The 23,732-nt window shown below is 39.6% G+C and overlaps 1 protein-coding gene across 1 annotated transcript in view; it reads left to right on the top strand.

Annotated features, from left to right (window-relative positions):
• The window catches only part of CNOT6 (CCR4-NOT transcription complex subunit 6), a 63,019-nt gene that overhangs the window by 16,865 nt on the left and 22,422 nt on the right, over positions 1–23,732 (top strand). Inside the window, exons 2-3 of the mRNA XM_052643694.1 lie at positions 20,573–20,759; positions 22,683–22,768. Coding sequence (XP_052499654.1) covers positions 20,573–20,759; positions 22,683–22,768 — 273 coding nt within the window. The remainder of the gene's footprint in view (positions 1–20,572; positions 20,760–22,682; positions 22,769–23,732) is intronic.

Raw genomic sequence — 23,732 nt, 5'->3', positions numbered from 1 at the left:
GCTGCAGACTCAGGCCTGGGAGCAAGCACACCAAATGGGAAGTCCGCTTGGTCTATTCCTAAGATGCAGATTCCCTCCCCTGACTCCTCATAGACTGAGGACCACAGAGTTCTACAGTCTTTCCCAGACATTGCCTAAGTTTTTTAGTGGACAATTGATAACTATTTTTCCCACGCTTTTAGTTCTTTGCACATGTCCAGGATAAAGCCCGCAAACTTAGCCTGACAAAATGTTCTTATGAGGAAAGAGAATCAGGACTTGAAAAGAGGAAAGGCTTGATACCGAGCCACCATTTAGGAATCTTATTCACAAGCCGGCTATATACCTTTCTGTTCAGCTATTCTAAGAGTGAATCACTTCTTTATTTTTTATACCTTCTCCTTTGATAGAAAAGACCGTAAGGTGAAAAGTGAAGTCGCTCAGTTGTGTCCGACTCTTTGGGACCCCATAGACTGTAACCCCACCAGGCTCCTCCATCCATGGAATTTTCTAGGCAAGAGTACTGGAGTGGGTTGAAATTTCCTTCTTCAGGGGATCTTCCCAACACAGGGATCAAACCCAGGTCTCTCTCATTGCGGGTGAATACCATCTGAGCCACCAGGGAATCCCAGAAAAGACCATACCTTTATTAAATAAGTGGAAACAAATACAAATGTGTACTAATTTGAAAATTCTGCTTAAAGAATCTGCAGATACCAAACTTCTTTCCTGTTTCTCATTTGGTGGTGGTCTTACTGTTTTTTCATTGTGTGGGGTAACACTGGTTACCTGTATTTAGGTACATCTGTAGCCCAGAATAACTGCTTATTCCAGGCTCTTGAGGTAGCAGTGTAGGGCAAGGACAATATACTGACCAGAACTGCTCCCAGGAATCTTCCAGGAAGTAGAGCCTTAAATCTGCACTCCTTGGTAGTCATTAAATGATCTTAGAACTAGGTGACCTGGCTATAGGTTACATATCAGTCTTAACTACTTTGTGACATTTTCCAGCATTTTGAAAGCTTGAGTTTATCTTGAAGTTAATCTCTATTCAGACTTAACTGTTTTCCACTGGAAAGTGATAGACCATGTCTCCCAAATTCTGAATCAAATACTTCTGATTAAAAAAAATTTTTTTTTTTATATTATTTTTGCATCTTTGATAATGTGGTAACTTCAGAGTCAGGTAGCTTTCATTATGTTATCAGCTTGTGCCTGCCCACCCTCTGGACAACCCTGGTGTCTGCTGTATGGAAGTTCATAGTGGGAATGGGTAAACAGGAGAGGAGGGAGACCCAAGTAGATACAGCAGATACGGAATGGTGGCTCTGAGGCCATCACTAGAATCACTTATATGTCACTCATTCATTTATTGAAACTTTGATGGGACAGAAGATTTCAGTAATCCAGCAGACTGTAGGAAGAAATTCCTTCAAGAAAGTACTTAATCAAACCTTGATAAATACAAGGGAGAAAGCTTGAACTGTTCGTCATTTTTAAGATTGTCTTAACCAGGAATCACAGAAAGCATCCTTAAAATAGCTGACTTTAGAGTTAATGATATTAGGAGAGAGTGGAGTTAACAGCATCTCAGGAAGAGGAGACATGGAGAATATAAAGTACGATGGAAGTCTCTCATCCCCCTGTTAAACTCCTAGAAATCACAGGCACGTGACCATTCAAATATAGCTTTATTAATTTCTTTTGCATCCTTTTAGAGTCCCTCTGTGTATATACAAAGTAAGTTCTTGTTCCATCCCTTATTTTTAACTCAAAAGGTGTAGTACATTATATACGAACCTGCACTGTGCTTTCTTTTAATGTAACGTGTTTTAGAGAGATTTCTTAACACGTATATAGATAACTCTCCTGTATGTTTTAAACTCCATAATATTCTGTCACGTGTACTGTAATTTCAGTGTTACAGTACTGATGTCTGACAAACAGTGCTGTAGTAAATATACTTGTAGGTGATTTTGTATTTCTGCTAATAAATCTATAAGTCAAAGGGTATATGCATTTATAATTTTGACAGATATAACGTAATGATTGGATGGGAAGAAGAATAAAACAATGATTTCTTACTCTTTCACTATAGGAGTCAAGTGTAAAAGTGAAGCATGCAGTTAAAACTGTAAAGAATCTAAGCTTTAATGTTTTGTAGAACTTAGCTTAACTATAGAGGGATTTTAGAAAATCTTTTGTAGCAAAAGAAAACAAAGTTTGAAGGTCTGTATTTCCATTATTTTTTCATTTTTTCTTTTGTTAAATCAAATTTAAAGATGCTTTCAGTCCATTTTCATTGCTTTTTATATTAACATATTAATGTGATACAATGGTAGTCATGCTAGGTGATAGAACTTTGGTTTTTTTAAAAATGATGCTGTGTTACCATGTGGTAGAGCTACTTAGTGTTAGTTCAGTTCAGTCACTCTGTTGTGTCCGCCTCTTTGCAACACCATGGACTGTAGCTCTTAGTGTTAGAGCACAGACTAAAACGTAAGTCCCCTGACTTGAATGCATCATTCTTTTCTACATCACACTGTGGTGGTCATTTTATTTTCAACTAACATTGTCATCTTTCTCTCAATTTTTGTGTTTTTCCTAATACTTAGTTTTTGTCTTCCCATTCTCAAGTTCTGGGCTATTTACCTTGAGCTATAATCTTTTGCTTAAATCATATCTGTTTAATTTGAACAAGCTGCATCTTTCTGTTGCTATTAGGACATGAATTCCTTCACACAAGAGTTCAGCGATGTGTATATATACCTTCGTGATTGCGTTTTCCTTTATGAACTGAAATTTTTGTTAACTCAAATGCTTGGTGCATTAAGTTCATTTTCTCCCTCGCCAATCCTGCTATTTTTAAACTAAGCATTATTACTGTATTTAATCTGCCAAGTGTTTTCCTTAGCACCCTTTGTGTATTTTAATCTGGTCTCTTTCCTTCCTTTTAATCCAATTTGCAAATCTTAAAACTGAATCTTCCTTTAGTAAGCTTGCAGTTTCCCTTGCTAGAAGCCTGAAATCCTAGTCTTGAACTTCAACAGGAGTTTTGACTGGAGAAAAATTCAAATTACCACCGTTTCCAATTATAGTTGATTCTCATTATTCACTGTAGTCATGTTTTGTATAACTACCTGAATTAGCAAATACTGAACTGTTACTCTCAGATGGAATCGTTAGGTTCCTAGCAACCTCTGGTGGTAGTATTTCTGTCAGCTGATGATACATAAGCTGTTTGATGTGTGTTTCTATTTAAAGACAACTTATTTAATGTATGTTGTCACTCATTAACATTAAACTCATGACCAGCAACACTGTAACTTGTGCCTGAAGGAAGCTTATCTAAGGCATATCATACAGCCTTGTGTTTAGCACTACACTTACGGGCTGTTATCACTCATAAAGCAAAAAAATGCAAAAACTGGCAGCAAATAGTGAAAAAGATAACTTGTTCACATTGTGAGATCAGCGACAAGAAAGAGTATTGCCTGTTGGACCTCAGCTGGAACCTTGGGCAACTCCAGTTTTTACTACTCTGTGCTTATTTGTGAATGACTATGAAGTTGTAAGAATTGATTTGGCAATTAGAAATAAATTTGAGGTGAAGTGAAAGTTGCTCAGTTGTGTCCATCTCTTTGCAACCCCATGGTGTGGGTAGCCTTTCCTTTCTCCAGGGGATCTTCCCAGCCCAGGGTTTGAACCCAGGTCTCCCACATTGCAGGTGGATTCTTTACGAGCTGAGCCACCAGAGAAGCCCGAGAATACTGGAGTGGGTAGCCTATCCCTTCTCCAGCAGATCTTTCTGACCCAGGAATCGAATCAGGGTCCTCTCCATTGCAGGCAGATTCTTTACCAGCTGAGCTATCAGGAAAGCCCAGGGAATAGGCAAATTTGCAAATACAGAATCCAGGAGTAATGAAGATCAGCTGTAATACCTGATTCTTCTAAAATATTAGAGTTTCAGAGATTTAGTCAAGATTTCTTCCTTCATTGATCTCAATCTGCAAATGGGAGGTAGTGATTTCTCTATAGATAATCCTAATTATAACACCCAAAAAAGGTGTCCTTTTCATTATAGGGTACTGGAATGCAAAAGTAGGAAGTCAAGAAACACCTAGAGTAACAGGCAAATTTGGCCTTGGAGTACGGAATGAAGCAGGGCAAAGGCTAATAGAGTTCTGCCAAGAGAACGCACTGGTCATAGCAAACACCCTCTTCCAACAACACAAGAGAAGACTCTACACATGGACATCACCAGATGGTCAACACCAAAATCAGATTGATTATATTCTTTGCAGCCAAAGATGGAGAGGCTCTGTACAGTCAGCAAAAACAAGACCGGGAGATAACTGTGGCTCAGATCATGAACTCCTTATTGCCAAATTCAGACTTAAATTGAAGAAAGTAGGGAAAACCGCTAGTCCATTTAGGTATGATCTAAATCAAATCCCTTATGATTATACAGTGGAAGGGAGAAATAGATTTAAGGGACTAGATACGATAGACAGAGTGCCTGATGAACTATGGAAGGAGGTTCGTGACATTGTAGAGGAGACAGGGATCAAGACCATCCCCATGGAAAAGAAATGCAAAAAAGCAAAATGGCTGTCTGGGGAGGCCTTACAAATAGCCGTGAAAAGAAGAGAAGTGAAAAGCAAAGGAGAAAAGGAAAGATAAAAGCATCTGAATGCAAAGTTCCAAAGAACAGCAAGGAGAGATAAGAAAGCCTTCTTCAGCGATCAGTGCAAAGAAATAGAGGGAAATGACACAATGGGAAAGACTAGAGATCTCTTCAAGAAAATTAGAGATACCAAGGGAACATTTCATGCAAAGATGGGCTCGATAAAGGACAGAAATGGTATGGACCTAACAGAAGCAGAAGATATTAAGAAGAGGTGGCAAGAATATGCAGAAGGACTGTACAAAAAAGATCTTCATGACCCAGATAATAACAAGGGTGTGATCACTCATCTAGAGCCAGACATCCTGGAATGTGAAGTCAAGTGGGCCTTAGAAAGCATCACTATGAACAAAGCTAGTGGAGGTGATGGAATTCCAGTTGAGCTATTTCAAATCCTGAAAGATTTGGAAAACTCAGCAGGAGCCACAGGACTGGAAAAGGTCAGTTTTCATTCCAATCCCAAAGAAAGGCAATGCCAAAGAATGCTCAAACTACCACACAATTGCACTCATCTCACACGCTAGTAAAGTAATGCTCAAAATTCTCCAAGCCAGGCTTCCCCAGCACGTGAACCGTGAACTTCCAGATGTTCAAGCTGGTTTTAGAAAAGGCAGAGGAACCAGAGATCAAATTGCTAACATCCGCTGGATCATCGATAAAGATAAGAGAGTTCCAGAAAAACATCTATTTCTGCTTTATTGACTATGCCAAAGCCTTTGACTGTGTGGATCACAATAAACTGGAAAATTCTGAGAGAGAGGGGAATACCAGACCACCTAACCTGCCTCTTGAGAAACCTATATGCCGGTCAGGAAGCAACATTTAGAACTGGGCATGGAACAACAGACTGGTTCCAAGTAGGAAAAGGAATACGTCAAGGCTGTATATTGTCACCCTGCTTATTTAACTTCTATGTAGAGTACATCATGAGAAACGCTGGACTGGAAGAACCACAAGCTGGAATCAAGATTGCCAGGAGAAATATCATTAACCTCAGATATGCAGATGACACCACCGTTATGGCAGAAAGTGAAGAGGAACTGAAAAGCCTCTTGATAAAAGTGGAAGAGGAGAGTGAAGAAGCTGGCTTAAAGCTCAACATTCAGAAAACTAAGATCATGGCATCTGGTCCCATCACTTCATGGGAAATAGATGGGAAAACCGTGGAAACAGTGTCAGACTTTATTTTTATGGGCTCCAAAATCACTGCAGATGGTTATTGCAGCTATGAAATTAAATGATGCTTACTCTTTGGAAGGAAAGTTATGACAATCTAGATAGCATATTAAAAAGCAGAGACGTTACTTTGCCAACAAAGGTCCATCTAGTCAAGGCTATGGTTTTTCCTGTGGTCATGTATGGATGTGAGAGTTGGACTGTGAAGAAGGCTGAGCGCCAAAGAATTGATGCTTTTGAACTGTGGTGTTGGAGAAGACTCTTGAGAGTCCCTTGGACTGCAAGGAGATCCAACCAGTCCATTCTGAAGGAGATCAGTCCTGGGTGTTCTTTGGAAGGAATGATGCTAAAGCTGAAACTCCAGTACTTTGGCCACCTCATGCAAAGAGTTGACTCATTGGCAAAGACTCTGATGCTGGGAGGGCTTAGGGGCAGGAGGATTAGGGGACGACAGAGGATGAGATGGCTGGATGGCATCCCCGACTCGATGGACATGAGTTTGAGTGAACTCTGGGAGTTGGTGATGGACAGGGAGGCCCAGCGTGCTGCAATTCTTGGGGTCGCAAAGAGTGAGATATGACTTAGCGACTGAACTGAGCTGAACTGAATTATACCTAATCTCTTTGCTAATCATCTCTTTGTTTTCAGGGAGCACCGAGGAGATTCTTTCTGTTTCCTGGTATTTAGAAATTAAGAATTCTTGGCACTTTAGAATGAATTTGCCTATCAAAACAGGCTCTTAAGTTAGATCAGGATAATCCCAGTGTTTCTCAAGTCACTATAAACTGCTTAAAATGGAATGCAAATTTTTGAGTGCTCATGAATATGTTCAGTTTTTATAGAAAAGTAAATAGATATCATCAGAGTCTCAGAAGGTCTGTATTCTTCTTTGAGCTCTGTCAGAAAATTAGGAACCTTAGTTTCCTGAATAGCCTAGTTCTGTCAGTAGAGATTTACCTTTCTCTGCAGTATGTTACATTCTTTTGCTTTTGTAACTGTTGATCTTTAAACCAACATTTTTTCCCAAATGGAGTAATGTAATGTTTTGAAATTTGCTTCTTTCCTCTTTTTTTGGTGACCATCTTTCCATATCATTGTATATAGCTCTACCACAGTCTCTTTAATAGCTGCAGCATATCATTGTGTATATGAGTCATAATTTAAGTATACTCTATTAATGATCATTGGTTATTTCACATTTTTCCCTACTACCAATAGTATATATTTCTTGGTATTCTTGAGTATATTTTTATAAGATAAACCTCTAATTGTAGAATTGTGATAGGGCAAAGAATATTCAAAGTTAAAATTTAGTAGCTATTATTACAAGATTGGTTTAAAATATGGTTGTATTTTTCCCATAATGAATGTGTGTTTCCCTCTTAGCCTTGCCAGTACTGGGTATTAATCTTCTTATTTTGCTATTTGCATTGATAGAAATGTTTTATTTAGATTTGTATCTCTTTTATTACTGAAATGAACTTTGTAAAATGACTGACCCTTTGTTTTTTATTGATTAAGTTACTTGTTCTTATCTGTTGTTCATTTTCCTATTGCTGATTGCTATTTTGATTATGGAGCTCACATAAAAAAATCCCGAGGTTGGAACTTTGTCTTATTACCATTCTGTTTCCACACCATACTAGTCACTAAACGTTGGCTGAATTAATGGATGTTGTCTCTTTAGCTGCCAAACATGTTGGCAACTCCACCATATACAGTTGAGCCTTGAACTTGCCTGTTTGAACTTCATAGGCCCACTTAGGTGCAGATTTTTTTCAATAAATGTGTACTACAGTACTACACCATCTAAGGTTGGTTGAATCTGAACAGAACTGCACATTAAGAGGACTGGCTGTAAGTTATATGTGGGGGACTCCGCATTGTTCAAAGGTCAACTGTAGAGGTTATCTCTTCACTTACCTAGGACTCCTTTCATTTTTTCCAGCATTCTTTTGTAGTTCTTAGTACACTTGGATTCTGCACTGTTGTTGTTGTTGTTGTTGTTTTTGGTCAAATTTGTCCCTAAGTGTTAACATAAGTTTGATAGATAATTAATATGTAACTGTGGATAATTCTTCAAGAGATGGGAATACCAGGCCACCTTACCTGAGAAACCTGTATGCAGGTCAAGAAGCAACAGTTAGAACCGGACAACGGACTGGTTCCAAATTGGGAGAGGAGTATGTCAAGGCTGTATATTGTCACCCTCCTTATTTAACTTATATGCAGAGATCATCATGTGAAATGCTGGGCTGAATGAATCACAAGCTGGAATCAAGAGTGCCAGGAGAAATACCAAAAAACTCAGATATGCAGATGATACCACCCTCCCTTATGGCAGAAAGTGAAGAAGAACTAAAGAGCCTCTTGATGAAGCCTCATCACTTCATGGCAAATAGATGGGGAAACAATGGAAACGATGACAGATTTTCTTTTCTTGGGCATCAAAATCACTGCAGATGGTGATTGCAGCCATGAAATTAAAAGAGGCTTGTTCCTTGGAAGAAAAGCTATGACCAACTTAGTAAGCATATTAAAAAGCAGAGACATTACTTTGCTGAGAAAGGTCTGTCTAATCAGAGCTGTGGTTTTTCCAGTAGTCACGTATGGATGGGAGAGTTGGACCATATAGAAAGCTGAGCACCAAAGAATTGATGCTGTTGAACTGTGGTGTTGGAGGAGACTCTTGAGAGTCCGTTGGACAGCAAGAAGATCAAACCAGTCATTCCTAAAGGAAATCAATCCTGAATATTCATTGGAAGGGGTGATGGCTGAAATTGAAGCCCCAGTCCTTTGACCACCTGATGCAAAGAGCTGACTCATTAGAAAAGACCCTGATGCTGGGAAAGATTGAAGGCAGGAGGAAAAAGGGATGACAGAGGATGAGATGGTTGGATGGCATCACTGACTCCATGGACATAAATTTGAGCGAGCGCTGGGAGTTGGTAATGGACAGGGAAGCCTTGCTGTGCTGTAGTTCGTGGGGTTGCAAAAAGTTGGATACGACCTAGCGACTGAACTGAACTGAATTGTAAATGCTACAGTTTTAAAATTTCAGTTCCTCATTGTTCATTGCTAGCATGCAGATATGCAGTAGATATTTTTGTATATTGATCTTTGCTGTACAACTTTGCTAAAGTCACTTACTGGTAGCATTTTTATAGATTCCATAGGATATTTTTACATAGATGATTTGATATTTGCAAATAAAGATTTTTATATCTGCCTTTTAAATTTTTCTTGTCGTGGAATAGCTAGAACCTACGATATAATGTTGAATGGTAGTGGTGAGAGTAGATATATTTGCTTTGTTTCTGACCTTAGGGAAAGAATTTATTTCTTTATCACTAAGCTTCTTGTAGGTGCTCTTCATCAAGATTGAGGAAGTTCTTAGTTTACTGAGCATTAAAAATTTTTTTTTCATGTATAAGAGGATTTATTTTTATTAAAATTAAAATTCTTATAGAGGATACACGCTGTTTACAGTTATTGTATGATATTGGCTATAATCTCTGTGTTGTGCAGTCCATCCTTGTGGCGTTTCACACAGAAGTTTGTGCCTCTCACCCCAGTATTGCCCTCCCTTCCCACTGGTAGCTGCTAGCTTGTTCTCTGAGTCTGTGAATGAACCACCTTTTTATTATTACACTAGTTATATTTTTTTAGATTTCACATATAAATGATAGTGTACAGTATTTGTCTTTCTCTGTCTGACTTAACTCACTTAGCTCAATACTCTCAAAATCCATCCATGTTGTTGCAAATGGCAGAATTTCATTAATGGCCAAGCAGTATTTCACTATATATATATATATATATATATATCTCCATTCATCTATTGATGGACAGTTAGGTTTCTTCTGTATCTTAGCAGTTGTAAATAATGCTGCTATAAACATTGGAAAGCATGTATCTTTTGGAATTCGTGGTTTTGTTTCTTTTGGATATATATCCAGGAATGGAATTCTGGGTCCTATGGTAGTTCTATATTTATATTTTTGAGAAACCTCATACGCTTGTCCACAGTGGCTATATCAGTTTACATTCATATAGCATTGTAGAAGGGTACCTTTTGCTCCTCATCCTTGACAACATTTCTTATTTGTGTTCTTTTCAGGGATAGCCATTCTGACAGGTGTAAGGTATTTCATTGTGGTTTTGATTTAAGAAGAAATAAATGAATTATTCTGAAGATAGTTATCCCATTTTCTGAAACATGACATGATGGGGAATTCATAATTCAATAGTCAGTCATTTTTAAAAGGTAATGAATACTGCTGACCTTGACAGTATGCCCCTTCATCTTTTAAATTTGGCTGACTTTTCTCATTTCACACTATCCCTTACTAATCAGATAATTTAGTTACTTTTCAAATAAATCCACTCAAACCTATCTTATTTTTCCTTTTATGCTCAGTCTTTGTCCCATTAGAAATATTTGAGGGGCTTCCCTGGTGGTCCACTGGTTAAGACTCCATGTTTCCAATACATGGAACTCAGGTTCAGTCCCTGGTTGGGGAACTAAGCTCCAACATGCAATGCAGTACAGTGAAAAAAGAGAGAGAGAGAAAGCGAAATATTTGAAATGACGAGTAAAGAAGGTAAAATGCAAGACTGTAAGACATGGGAAAGTTGAGACTAGTCTTATTAGACAGCTTCCTTTTAAATACCCAATCAAATCCTACATTAAAATTTGCTTCCAACTGCTCTGGTCTGAATATTTATTTCCCTAAATTCATACAGCATCCAACTAGTCCATCCTAAAGGAGATCAGTCCTGGGTGTTCTTTGGACGGAATGATGCTGAAGCTGAAACTCCAGTACTTTGGCCATCTCATGTGAAGAGTTGACTCATTGGAAAAGACTCTGGTGCTGGGAGGGATGGGGGCAGGAGGAGAAGGGGATGACAGAGGATGAGATGACTGGATGGCATCACCGACCCGATGGACGTGAGTTTGAGTGAACTCCGGGAGTTGGTGATGGACAGGGAGGCCTGGCATGCTGCGATTCGTGGGGTTTCAAATAGTCAGACGCGACTGAGTGACTGAACTGAACTGAACTGAATGATAAGTGATGTTGAGCTTCTTTTCATGTGCCTGTTGGCCATCTGTATTTCCTCTTTTGAAAACTGTCTATTCAGTTCTGCCCATTTTTTAATCAGGTTGGGGTTTTTTTTTGGCTGCACTGGGTCTTTGCTGCTACGCAAGAGCTTCCCCCAGTTGGAGTGGGTGGGCGCTGTTCTCCCCTTGGTGTGTGGGCTGCTTCTTGTGGTGGCTTCCCATGTTGCAGAGCACAGGCTGTAGTGCACACAGACTTCAGTAGCTGTGGTCCGTGGGCTTAGTTGCCCCGAGGCGTGTGGACTTCTCCCAGACTAGGGATCAGATCCAAGTCTCCTGCACCGGCAGGTGGATTCTTCAACCACTCAACCATCAGGGAATTCCCGGTTGGTTGTTTTGATACTGAGTTGAATGAGCTGTTGAATATGTTGATATTAATGTTAATAATATGTTGGTAGGTCATAACATTTGCAAATGTTTCCTCCCATCGAGTAGGTTGTTTTTTTGTTTGATCAGTGGTTTCCTTTGCTGTGCAAAAGCTACTTAAGTTTAATTAGATTGCATTTGTTTATTTTTGCTTTTATTTACTTTGAGACAAATCCAAAATAAAAAATATTGTTGTGATTTATGTCAAAGAGTGTTCTGCCTATATTTTCCTCTGGGAGTTTTTCAGTATCTGGTCTTACATTTAGATCTTAAATCCATTTTGAGTTTATTTTTGTACTTGGTGTTAAAGAGTGTTCTAACTTCACTTATTTACATGTAGGTCTCTAGTTTTTCCAGCACCATTTATTGAAGAGATTGTCTTTCCTCTGTTGTATACTCTTGACAGAGAAGGCCTCCTTTGTCATAGGTTGACCGTGAGTGTCATAGGTTCACATAGCTTTTCATGAGTGACATAGCTTGTCATGAGTGTCATAGATTAACATAGCTTGTCATGAGTGTCATAGATTGACAAAGGTTGTCATGAGTGTGTTAGGTAAAAGTCCAGGACACCAAAAAAGTGTCTAACAGGCTTTTTAATGGCAAGGCGCTACCGGGCGGGGTTCCCGGACCCGAACGAGGCAGGTCGAGGAAGTCCGCGCCCGGACCATGTTGGGGGTGGCTTTTATACGTTCGTTGAGAGCGATGGTCAGGCTAGATGGGCGGGGGTTTGGATAGGTCGCCAAGCCGAGGTGTCGCGGGCTGACAGGTCCTTCTTTGTGGCTGCGGTGGGGCGGCTTTAGCTGGTGAAGTGTTCTGTCATTGGTCCCCGGAATCTGGGAGGCTCCTGCTGTTAGGGACTTCCCCCGCCAGTGGGAGCGAGAGGAGGGGTGGCCCATCATGGCCCCTGGGGTCCAGCCTTACATTCTGACCCTTTTGATAGGATAAGGGGCACCGTTATTGCTTCTGGCTATTTCCTGCTGAACTGGGGCGTTGCTGGGGCTGAGGGTCGTGGCTGGATCCCGGTGACCTTTAGGGGGCCTCAGGATGTCTGGACGGGAGCTTGGAGTACGCGGCTACCATCAACATCTGTCCAGTAGCCGTCTGGGTTAGCTCCCTGACCCTCCGGAAGATGATCTGAAAAACACAAGGTCTTATCGACAGGATGAGGAACAAGGCTGCAAGGGGTCCGAGAAGTGGGAGAAGCCATTTTGCCCAAGACTACTTTCACCATCCTGAGAAATCGAAACCGTCTGACTCAGCCAGTCCAAGTCTGATGCTCTCTCTCAGCTCTCGGACCTTGTTCTGAACTATCCCCAAGGCATTACGAAAAAAAAAATAACAGTCTTCTCTTAGGAACTGACAGGTTCCCCCTTTTTCAGCTGTTAGCAGGTCTAGGGCCCTTCGATTTTGGAGAGCCACTGATGCCAGAGAGGTTACCTGGGTTTGTAATGCCATTAGGGAATCTGCCACCTTGTCCAGGTCTCGATTGAGTTCTGCGGACGGCTCGTAGTAGAAGTGTGTGGCTGATCCCAGTCCTTCTGCCCCCAGTCCTACGGTTGTGAGTAAATTTCCTCCGAGGAGCAGGGGAGCTGCAGCTAATGCCCTCTGGCGGTGGCGGGTTGGCTGGATCTGGTCTTCCATTGCCGGAGGGTTTGGGGATAGGGGGTCTCGTCTCAAGCCGTCACAGGCCACTGTGGTTAATTAGATATCATTGGCCAGAACACAAGAGGCATTGGCTGGGAGGTACAGTATCTCAGTGGTCAAGGGCCCCATTGACAAGGTTACTTCTGTGGCATTTCGAGTGAGATTTTGGGCCTCTACCCATTTCCTGGGGATCCGTTGGGCAAGGAAGGGTCGAGGTTTCAAGGGAAGACAGAGCCAACGTGAGAGGTTTGGCGAGGTTTCAGTCAGGGTCTGTTAGGTGTCATTGAGGCTGGTGAAAATTTGGGATGAAAAATCTAGGGGTTTGAGCGCCTGATGAACCTGGTCTAGGAGTTTGTTGGGCTTATGATGTGGATCAGAGGCTTCAGTTGCCAACTTTATGAGGTCCCAGTTTGGAACCAGTGGCCTGCTATGGGGTCGGGGCACCGAATACTACAGTGCTGGCGTAAGTCCTTTTGCAGGAGGTCGCCATTAACCCCACCATAGTTTGGCCTCAGTCCAAACAGAAGAGAGGGAATACAGCCCCACCTGTCAACAGAAAATTGGATTAAACATTTACTGGACATGGCCTTGCCCACCAGAACAAAAGACCCAGTTTATCCCACATCAGTCTCTCCCATCAGGAAGCTTCCATAAGCCTCTTATCCTTATCCATTAGAGGGCAGAAAGAATGAAAACCACAATCACAGAAAACTAACCAAACTGATCACATGGATTACAGCCTTGTCTAACTCAGTGAATGAGCCATGCCACATAGAGCCAACCAAGACAGACGGGTCAGGGTGGAGAATTCTGACAAAATATGGTCCAGTGGAGAAGGGAATGGCAAACCACTTCAGCATTCTTGCCTTGAGAACCCCAGAAACAGTATGAAATGGCAAAAAGTGGTTGCATTCACCACCAGACTGGAATGATGGGGATGACAAGTGAACATGGGGATTTCTGACATGTTTCAAACGTTAGCAGAGATTTTGAAAGACACTGAGCCAGGGCCTTCTTTCTCCCAGCTGGTGCATGATCACCGATCTCAGCTTTCAAATAAGTTTGAGAATTACTTCCCAACCACAAAAGACCCTAACCTGGGAAGGAACAGATCCACAACCCATCTGTGAATAAGACAGGTGAAACGGCTTTGTCCTTGCTAGAAAAGGATCAATTGCTTGAGATAGCAAATGACTTGGCCTTTAAAGTATGTTTGAGACAACTTCAAATCTCCATACATTCTGGATTAAAATCAAGGTGGAGTATCCTGAGATGGCCACAAATGCACTGAAAAACCTGCTTCCATTTCTAGCATCCTATCTTTGTGGAAAGGGGTTTTCTGCAGTGACAGCAACTGAAACAAGATTACCGAGTAGACTGGACACAAGCAACACACAGTGGGCATCACTGTCTCCCATCATTCCAGGTGGCACCATCTAGTTGCAGGAAAACAAGCTCAGGACTCCCACTGATTCTGCATTATGGCAAGCTTCTAACTGGACATGAACAACAGACTGGTTCCAGATTGGGAAAGGAGTACATCAAGACTGTATATTGTCACCCTGCTTATTTAGCTTATATGCAGAGAATGTCATGCGAAATGCTGGGCTGGATGAAGCATAAGCTGGAATCAAGATTACCAGGAGAAATATCAATAACCTAAGACATGCAGATGCCTCCACCCTTATGGGAAAAAAAGAAAGCAAAGAGGAACTAAATAAAGAGCCTCTTGATGAAGGTAAAATAGGAGAGTGAAAAAGCTGGCTTAAAATTCAACATTCAGAAAATGAAGATGATGGTATCCAGTCCCATCACTTCATGGCAAATAGATGGGGAAACAGTGGAAACAGTGACAGACTTTATTTTTGGGGGGTTCCAAAATCACTGCAGATGGTGACTTCAGCATGAAATTAGAAGATGCTTGCTCCTTGGAAGAAAAGCTACAACAATCCTAGTCAGCATATTAAAAAGCAGAGACATTACTTTGCTGACAAAGGTCCATCTAATAAAAGCTATAGTTTTTCCAGTAGTCAAGAACAGATATGAGAGTTGGACCAAAAAGAAGGCTGAGTGCTGAAGAATTGATGCTTTTGAACTGTAGTGCTGGAGAAGACTGTTGAGAGTCCCTTGGACCGCAAGGAGATCAAAACAGTCAATTGTAAAGGAAATCAGTCCTGAATATTCATTGGAAGGACTGATGCTGAAGCTGAAACTCCAGTACTTTGGCCAACTCATGTGAAGAACTGACTGATTGGAAAAGACCCTGATGCTGGGGAAGATTGAAGGCAGGAAGAGAAGGGGATGACAGAGGATGAGGTGGTTGGATGGCATCATGGACCTAATGGACATGAGTTTAGCAAGTTCCAAGAGTTGGTGATGGACAGGGAAGGCTGGAGTGCTGCAGTCCATGAGGTCACAAAGAGTTGGACATGACTGAGCATCTGAACTGAACTGAAAGAAACCAACAAGCCATCTAGTCATGGTAGCCACTCTGTCCCTACATATACAGATACAGAATGACCAATTCTGTCGCTCTGATGTGTAATCATTCTTGAATAGTTGGCAGCTGTGATGTTGGTTGCCAACAAAAGTGCACATAACATATCCTCATGCACGTATCACACAGACAAGCACTTTTGTCCTTTTGTCCACGTCAGTAGACTTTCAACCTGGATTGCATACAACAGTGACTTATTGGTCCTTTCTAACAACCGTGCTGTTTCATCCATTCGTCTGCTTACGGTGCTAGCCTAAAGGGAACTCGTGCCACCTTTTGATCTGCAGCATCTTCTAAAAGTTCATGATAAATGAACTTTAGCAGCAGTCAGGATCAACTCTTCACCAATAGTAAAGGGCTTTTAGTTTTAGCAATGTAGTTAGCCACTAAGAATGATGCTCTCAGTGCAGACACATTTGATGACATGATGGCCTTCAGTAATTGCTTCTGTTTTTCATATTTTCATGTTTATTTTTAACTCTAAAGCCTTGTTTTTTAATGAAGTATGCTTGGTCTCCATATGGTGAAGCAGTTCTCACAGCTTCATGGCTTCTTGGATAACTGGTTGCCACATGTTACATAAAGTGGCCTTGGAGAATGTGAATCACTTATTGCAGTGAACCCCTAATTTAAATAGGACTCTGGTATTTAAAATACAGCTTTCTTTTTGTTAGTAGTCTTGGAGTCTTCTGCTGTCTGATCATTGGGTCTTTTGCGCTGTTCAAAGACGCTCTCCAGCAATGTTTGTGTTTTACTCATTTTGGCTGGGATTACTTTGTGGGCTTACCATAATTGACTGAGACAGTACGCAGTTCAGGAAAGAGGCACAGATGGAAGTGGTAAAGAAGATAATGGGCGGGCCACTCATGGGCTAAAGTAGTATCGAATTCTGACTTAAAGCCTGCCGCCAGATGTAGCTGTATAATTGAAGTATGTCAACTCACTTGCAGCCATAAACCCTGACACCAGATGCAGCTTAATTGTCACTGGCCACTCACTGGTAGGGATTTGGTAGGAATCTGCAAGCAATTGACTTATTATAGTCTGTGCAGTCAAACCTCTCTGCTGATAATAATCTGTATTTGCAGCTGCTCCTCAGTGCTAGCGTCACTGCCTCAGCTCCACCTCAGACTCTCACAAGGAGCTCACAGTGTAGATCCCTTGCATGTGCAGTTAACAGTAGGGTTCATGTTGCTATGAGACTCTAGTGCCACTGCTGATCTGATAGGAGGTGGGACTCGGACGGTGGTGTCAGCAATGGGGAGAGGTTGTAAATACAGATGAAGCTTTCCTTGCTACCCCAGCCATTCATCTCCTGCTGTGCAACCCAGTTCTTAACAGGCCATGGAGCAGTGTGAGGACTGGGGATCCCTATCTTAGAGGGAATGCTTGCAGCTTTTCACAGTTAAGTATGATGCTAGCTGGAGAGAACCCACAGTCTCTGGAGAGATTTTTTTTTTGTCATAAATGGATTTGAATTTTATCAAAAGTGTTTTTGCATCTGTTGAGATAATCCTGTGACTTTTAAAAAGATTTATTCATTCATTTATTTATTTTTGGCTGTGCTGGGTCTTCGTTGCTGCATACGGGCTTTCTCCAGTTAACTGGGAGGGGGGTCTGCTCTTCACTGTGGTGCTGGGCTTCTCACTGCGGTAGTTGCTTTCGTTGCACAGGCTCCGGGGTGTGCGGGCTTCGCCGGTTGCTGTTCTCAGGCTCTAGAGCACAGGCTCTGTGGTTGTAGCACATGTCGGGTCTTCCAGGACCAGGGAATGTTGCTGTACTCTTGAAAAGAATGTTTATTCTCCTGCTTTCAGATGGAATGTTCTATATGTTTATCAATTGCGTCAGTTTGTCTAATGTGTCATTCAAAGTCTTTGTTTCCTTATTGATTTTCTCTCTGATGCCTTGTCAGTTGTTACTGTTGGTTTCTCCTTTTATGTCTGTCGACACATTATTGACCAGGGGAGTTTTTACAGAAATTAACACCTGTGGCTGGTGATTTGTTATGTAAGTGTATGTTGACATGCTCATGTTGGAGTAAATACCAACAAGGTTTTTTTGCACTTAATGTACTTATTTGAAACTTTGTTCATGTGTTACTAAAGCCTTCTAATATTTCGTTAGCATGTGATAGACAGTACAGCAGGCATCTCTGTGCAGAGGAACAGAACATCTGTTACAAATACACCATTTCACTGTGCTTTCCCTGGGAAGAGCAGACTCTCCACTTTCTGGCAGGATTCTTTTTTAGTCCTGTGGGTATTATTTCCTCTAGAACATGTTCTTTTATTTTACCTGATAGTTAACAAGGTGGATCTTTGAAGGGGGCTCTTTTTCAAATGAGAAATTTTGTGGTATGTCATTTCTGATAGTTTTACAGTAATAAACTTGTGTTTATAATATTTAGAAGGTTGGAACAAAATCTTAATGAAACAAAATGTGAATGATAATGACAACCACAAGTTGTATGATGAACCTTTGATAAGTTTTAAGTTCTAACAACTTCACACAGTGCTGTTAATTGTACCACTCTCTAAAACTACTGATCTCCCTGGTCATTAATGCACAGGTAACAAAAGACATATTAATGTGTCGTTGGTCAATACTGTGTTAGTATTTGCGTTATGTGTTGAGGTGCTCCTATGTTTACAGTTGTTATGAACATTCCTGGATTGATACTTTAATCATTATGTGGTGTCCTTTTTTGTCTTTTCTAACAGTCTGTATTTTAAAGGTGATTTTTTTTTTTTTTGTATGATAAAAGTATTACTGCTCTGGCTTTCTTTTGATTTCCATTTTGCGTACACCTCTTTTTTCATTCAGTCACTTCGTGTGTTATCATTAGTTCTGAAATGAGTGCCTTGTAGGTAGTATATTTATGGATATGGTTTCTGCATCCATTCATCCACTCTTATTTTTTGGTTGGATCATTTAGTCCATTTACATTAAGGTAATTATGGATTTGTATATAATCAATTTTACCATTTTGCTCATGGTTTTATTGTTTTTTAGGTCTTTTTACCCTTTTATTCTTAATGATTTGATGACTGTCTTTAGTGTTGTTTCAGTTACTTCCTTTTTTGTGTGTATATCTATTTATACTTAGTTTGCAGTTAACCATGAGGTTTTTGCATAACAGTCTACATTTGGCCCCAGTAGCTCAGCAGTAAAGAATCTGTTGGCGATGCAGGGGACACAGGTTTGATCCCTGGATCGGGAAGATCCCCTAGAAAAGGGAATGGCAATCCACTCCAATATTCTTGCTGGGAAAATCCCATAGACAGAGGAGCCTGGCAGGCTATTTAGTCTATGGGGTCCCTGTAATTTTTAAAAATAATTTTAAAGTTATTTTTAAAATAAAAAATGAAAATTTTCAGTTTCTGCTGAAAAATCAGCTGATAGAGGTTTTTAAAAGTCAGAAATGGATACTGATTTTGTCCAATGCTTTCTTTTCTGAGACAACATTTTTTTAATTATATTTTTAAAATGTTCAACAAACCTAGCATTTTCTGTCACAAATCTTACTTGGTCATTATCCCTTTTAATGCATTGTTGGATTTGTTTTTGTTAAATTCACATTTATGTTCATGAGGATGTTGTTTTGTAGTTTTCTTGCCCTAGTGTTGTGTGGTTTTGGTATCAGGGTGCTGTTGACCTCATAACGAGTAGGAAAGTATCCTTTTCAGGTTTCTGGATGAATTTGTATAGAATTGTTTTTAATTCTCCTTTGAACGTTTGGTAACACTCACCAGTGAACCCATTTGGTTCCAAAATACCCTTGATGGAAAAGTTTCTTAGATACATTCATAGTGTGCATTTGTCACTGCCATCCATCTCCACAGCTCTTTTCATCTTGTAGTTTGCCTTCAGTTTTGAAAATACCTCACTGGGTTTCTAGATTGTGGCATTATTGTGGGAATTTTTCTGCCTACGTGTGTGTGTCTGTCTGTCTCTCTTTTGGTGGCAGCTATAATTGTTAACAGTATAATTCACACAGTTCACCCACTTAAAGTACAAATTCGGTCGTTTTTATATATTTTGTTGTGCACCCCTTACCATAGTTCATCTGAGAACATTTTTATCATTCCCGGAAGAAATGCTGAGTATGTTAGCAATCATTCTCCATTTCCTCTTAACCATGGTGTTCAACTTGAGAAGTTCAATATGAGCGTCTGTGCCGTCTCGTTCAGTTGTTTAGCTTTTGACAGTATGGAATATAATGAAAGTAACTTTTAATATCTACTAGTTGTATCATTGTTATCTCTTGTGGACTGGTCTTAATTGACTGACTTTTCATTGTGGATATTATTTTACAGTTTCTTTGTGTACCTAGTAATTTTTAATTACGTGCCAGATATTGTGGATTTTACCTTATTGAGTGCTGTGTGAACTTTTTGAGTGATGTGTGAACCTAGGGATTATTACCTCTGCTCCTTTTGGGTGTTTTTTTCCTCTGGCTCAGGCAGTTTCTCACATGCATCTGCTGATCAGTTGGTAACTTGGGGAGGAAAGTCAAATCTCTAAACCTCTCTCTTCATCTCTCTCCTCTCTGGTACTCTGCCTTTATAAATTCTAATCATCCTGGCCTCCCTGGACATTTGCTGTGTATCCGTACTTGGGGGAGATCAGTGTTCTTCCCCTGGAATCCCCTAACTGTGCTGAGCTGTTCAAGAAGGAAGCTCAGGTAATAGTAGACCTGACTTGTTTGTTTCCCTTCCTTAACGGATCACTCCTGCATTGATGGGTGTCTGATCTCTGAAACTGGTTGATTCATGTATATTAGACTTACTACTATAAATTACTCATACTATTTCTTTTCATAGCTGAGGCTAATTAAAGGATAAAGTCTTTTAACTATTGTGCTCTTTAAAATAACAATGCAGTCTACTGATATATTACCTTAAATGAGTTGTGGTTAGTTTGCTAAGTGGAGAGTTTATAACTTAATCCTAGCAGTGAATTGTTCTAGAATCAATAAGGTGTTGACCCCTTTCTCACAATGTTTTGTATGATAAGTTATTACTCAATAAAACATCTAAATGTTACTTAATCCAGAGACCAAATTGTAGAGTTAATTCTTGTCCCATTTTTTTTTCTTTTACAGGAAAAGTAAGAAGCTTAAGCTCATCTTTGTGGTCACTAACTCACTTGACAGCTTTGTATCTAAGTGACAATTCCCTGTCCCGCATTCCTTCAGACATTGCGAAGCTTCACAATCTGGTGTATCTGGACCTGTCCTCTAATAAAATCCGAAGTTTACCGGCAGAACTCGGAAACATGGTATCACTCAGGTATACAGACCCAACTCAGTGCATAGTTACATACCCTTAAAACAAAACATTATTATATCCTTAGGAAACACCACTTTGTTAGGAAACAACGTTGTCAATTTAATGTTATTTGAACAAAATTAAACATGAGGTAAAGTTTTCTGGGAAAATGGAATGTCAGCTAATAAATCATAAGTCACGTAGATCCATTGCCTAGCATTTATTTTATTGCTGTTTTGTGTAATATGCTTCATATTTGAAACAAAATTTTAAGACGAAGTGGAACAAACAACTAGAAAGTGCTTGTGTTATTCCATATATGCACTTATTTGTGACACAGTTGAGGTGCTTTTTCTCCACTAAATTCTGGGGCCCCTTACCCTTAATACAGGATCTAGGAAGTCATTGCCAATTAGTGATACTTTTTGACTGTCCCAGGGCTTCTGTGCATAATAGTAACAAAGATGGGACTTGAAAGAAGCTAGAATTAGTGATTGAATGTGGGGGACGTTAGTGTGGAGTATAGGAGGCAGATAGAATGTGGAGTCATACAGAGTTTAGATTAGAAACTTTGTCATTTATAAATTGTGTGATTTGGAGCAAGCTTCTTATAACCTTGCTGAGTGTTCCTTCATCTGTGAAGTTGCTGTAATAGGAACCCAGCTGAGATCAGCAATATTTGGGATACTGACTAAAAAGCTATTAGCAACCCTGTTTGGCAAATACTTTATTAGTAAATGGTAATTCCTGTAACCTCTGTTTTCTAAGATAGATGAGATTTACTCAAGTTGAATATAAAGTCAATTTCTAGCTATTGTGTTAATCCTAATGGAAAATCTTGTACCATTTCATATTATCTGCCTTAAAAAAAAAATTCCACTGACTTTTTCTGCTGTTTTCTATCATTTGCTGCATAATAAAAAAAAGGTATAAGGACCTTGTGGGAGGTGGTTTTTTTTTTTTTTTTTTTAACCTCTTTTGTTTCCAGACCAGCCCTTTGACAATTTCAGGTTTGAGTATATACCATGACTTTTACTCCTCTGAACCAGATTTACTTAAAGGACCTCCTTTCCTATGTGATATATTTGGAAATAACAGGTATTCAGAACAAGTTTTTCTTGTTCATTTTATGGCTTCACCAACCTCTGGTTTTACTCAGTAGTAACCAAGCTTCTTTTAAATTCTAAGAACCAAGGATTTTAGAAGTAGTTTTCATTCACATGTAAAAATTGACAAAACTTACTATTATAGGATATTACCAGTATCTTCCTATTGGATCTTTCTTTTTTTCCTACTGAAGGTGTCTTTAATGGTTACATTTTCTATGCAAAACAAATCATTAAAATAATCAGTTGTTATTAATATAACTGCCAGTATTCATAAAGTGAAACATTAGTAAATTTGGAAAAATATTAATCATAAACTTATTATGCAGCTACAGTAAAGTATTTTGTTTCGGCATGATATGATCATTTAAATTCTGTTTTCACAGTTTACATGTTAGGCAGGGTTTTCATTTCCACTTTCTGAAATATGTGTGGGAGACATCCATCTGTGCTGACCAGGGCAGTCTCTGGACTGTGCCATTTCAGAGTGTGTCACCAGCTTGCAGTGAGATACGCAGCATGTGTCTGTTGAATCTCATGCTCTTAAAAAATGGGCTTATATTTTGTTGGTCTTTTCCTTTCTCATTTTTACAATAATTGATTCCCCCCCCCCCCCCCCCGCCGTGTTTTATAAATGTATGTCTTTGGCAGTTTGTGATTTTTTTTTGTTGTGTCTTTTTTTTTTTTAACCACATGAGAAGCTCTGTACTAGACATTAGCATATAACACTAAATTTATATTAAGAATTTATATCTTTATATTCCTAGAAATCATATTGTTGATTTTAGCTGTTAAAGTTAATATATCTTTTGACTTCCTGGAATTTTTACATCTACAGGGAACTCCATTTAAATAACAACCTGTTACGAGTTCTACCTTTTGAGCTGGGAAAACTGTTTCAGTTGCAGACTTTAGGCCTGAAAGGTATGACTTCCCATATTTGTGCTGCTTATGGTTTATATGTATGTCTTTGAGTCTAAAGAAGGCACGAGGGAATCTTTGCCAGGGATTTGCAGGTTCATTCTTCCCCAGAGTTCATCAGTTTGTTAGATGTAGCCCACTAGTTTTTTTCTCTTTTTCACTGATAGATTGTCTGCTAGTCTTTTTATTGTTTTTTCCTCCTAGCCCAGCATTGCTTTTCTTGCCCTTATTTCAGTCACCTCTATGTTTTGGTTATACATTCTTGATGTCAGACTTTATTTCATCATGCTGTAAAACAGCTTATTTCTTTTTTTAATGTTCGAATCTCAAAAAATGGAGATTCTTACAAAGTGCAGAAAGCAGTTAGAAAATTTTGATCCATTTGAATCCTCTAATATAAAGACCAGTATTTAAGCATTTTTTAAAAAATCAAAAAAATCAAAAATAAAATTGATTTATAAGGACTTCATTAATATGTTAGAACTTGGGGACATAATTGACTTAGTAAGAAGTATTGAGAAATATTTTTTTAAACCAGCAAGGTTAAAAGTTACATGTAAGCATACGTTAATACCTGCAATTTTTTTTTTATCGCATTATGATTCTTGACTAGTCTTGTAGGTGTAGCCAGCTTACTCTGTAGTTGATTCCTAAATAGAGAGCGCAGGGAGACTGCCTTCTCATCAGGTGGCTGTGACTCTGCCCTTGTACTGAAGGGGCCTGAGTTCCGTGTCTGGTTGGAGAACTCAGATCCCACATGCTGTGTGTTGTACCACCCTTTCCGCCCCAAAATCACATGATTAGGTCTTCAAGAATTTTATTTCTTAAAGATAGTTATAAAATGAGGTTTTGTTGATATAAATCCATGTCATTTTATAAAATTTAATGTCATTGTTCACAAAAGCAATTGGAAGAATATAAATAATACCTTTACAAATATATGTAAATCCATGTTCAACAGACATCA

This window comes from Budorcas taxicolor, chromosome 7, assembly GCF_023091745.1.
Source record: "Budorcas taxicolor isolate Tak-1 chromosome 7, Takin1.1, whole genome shotgun sequence".
In the NCBI taxonomy this organism is placed as follows: Eukaryota; Metazoa; Chordata; class Mammalia; order Artiodactyla; family Bovidae; genus Budorcas; species Budorcas taxicolor.
Note: the sequence above shows the minus strand (reverse complement) of the source record. Positions and strands in the feature narration are given on the sequence as shown.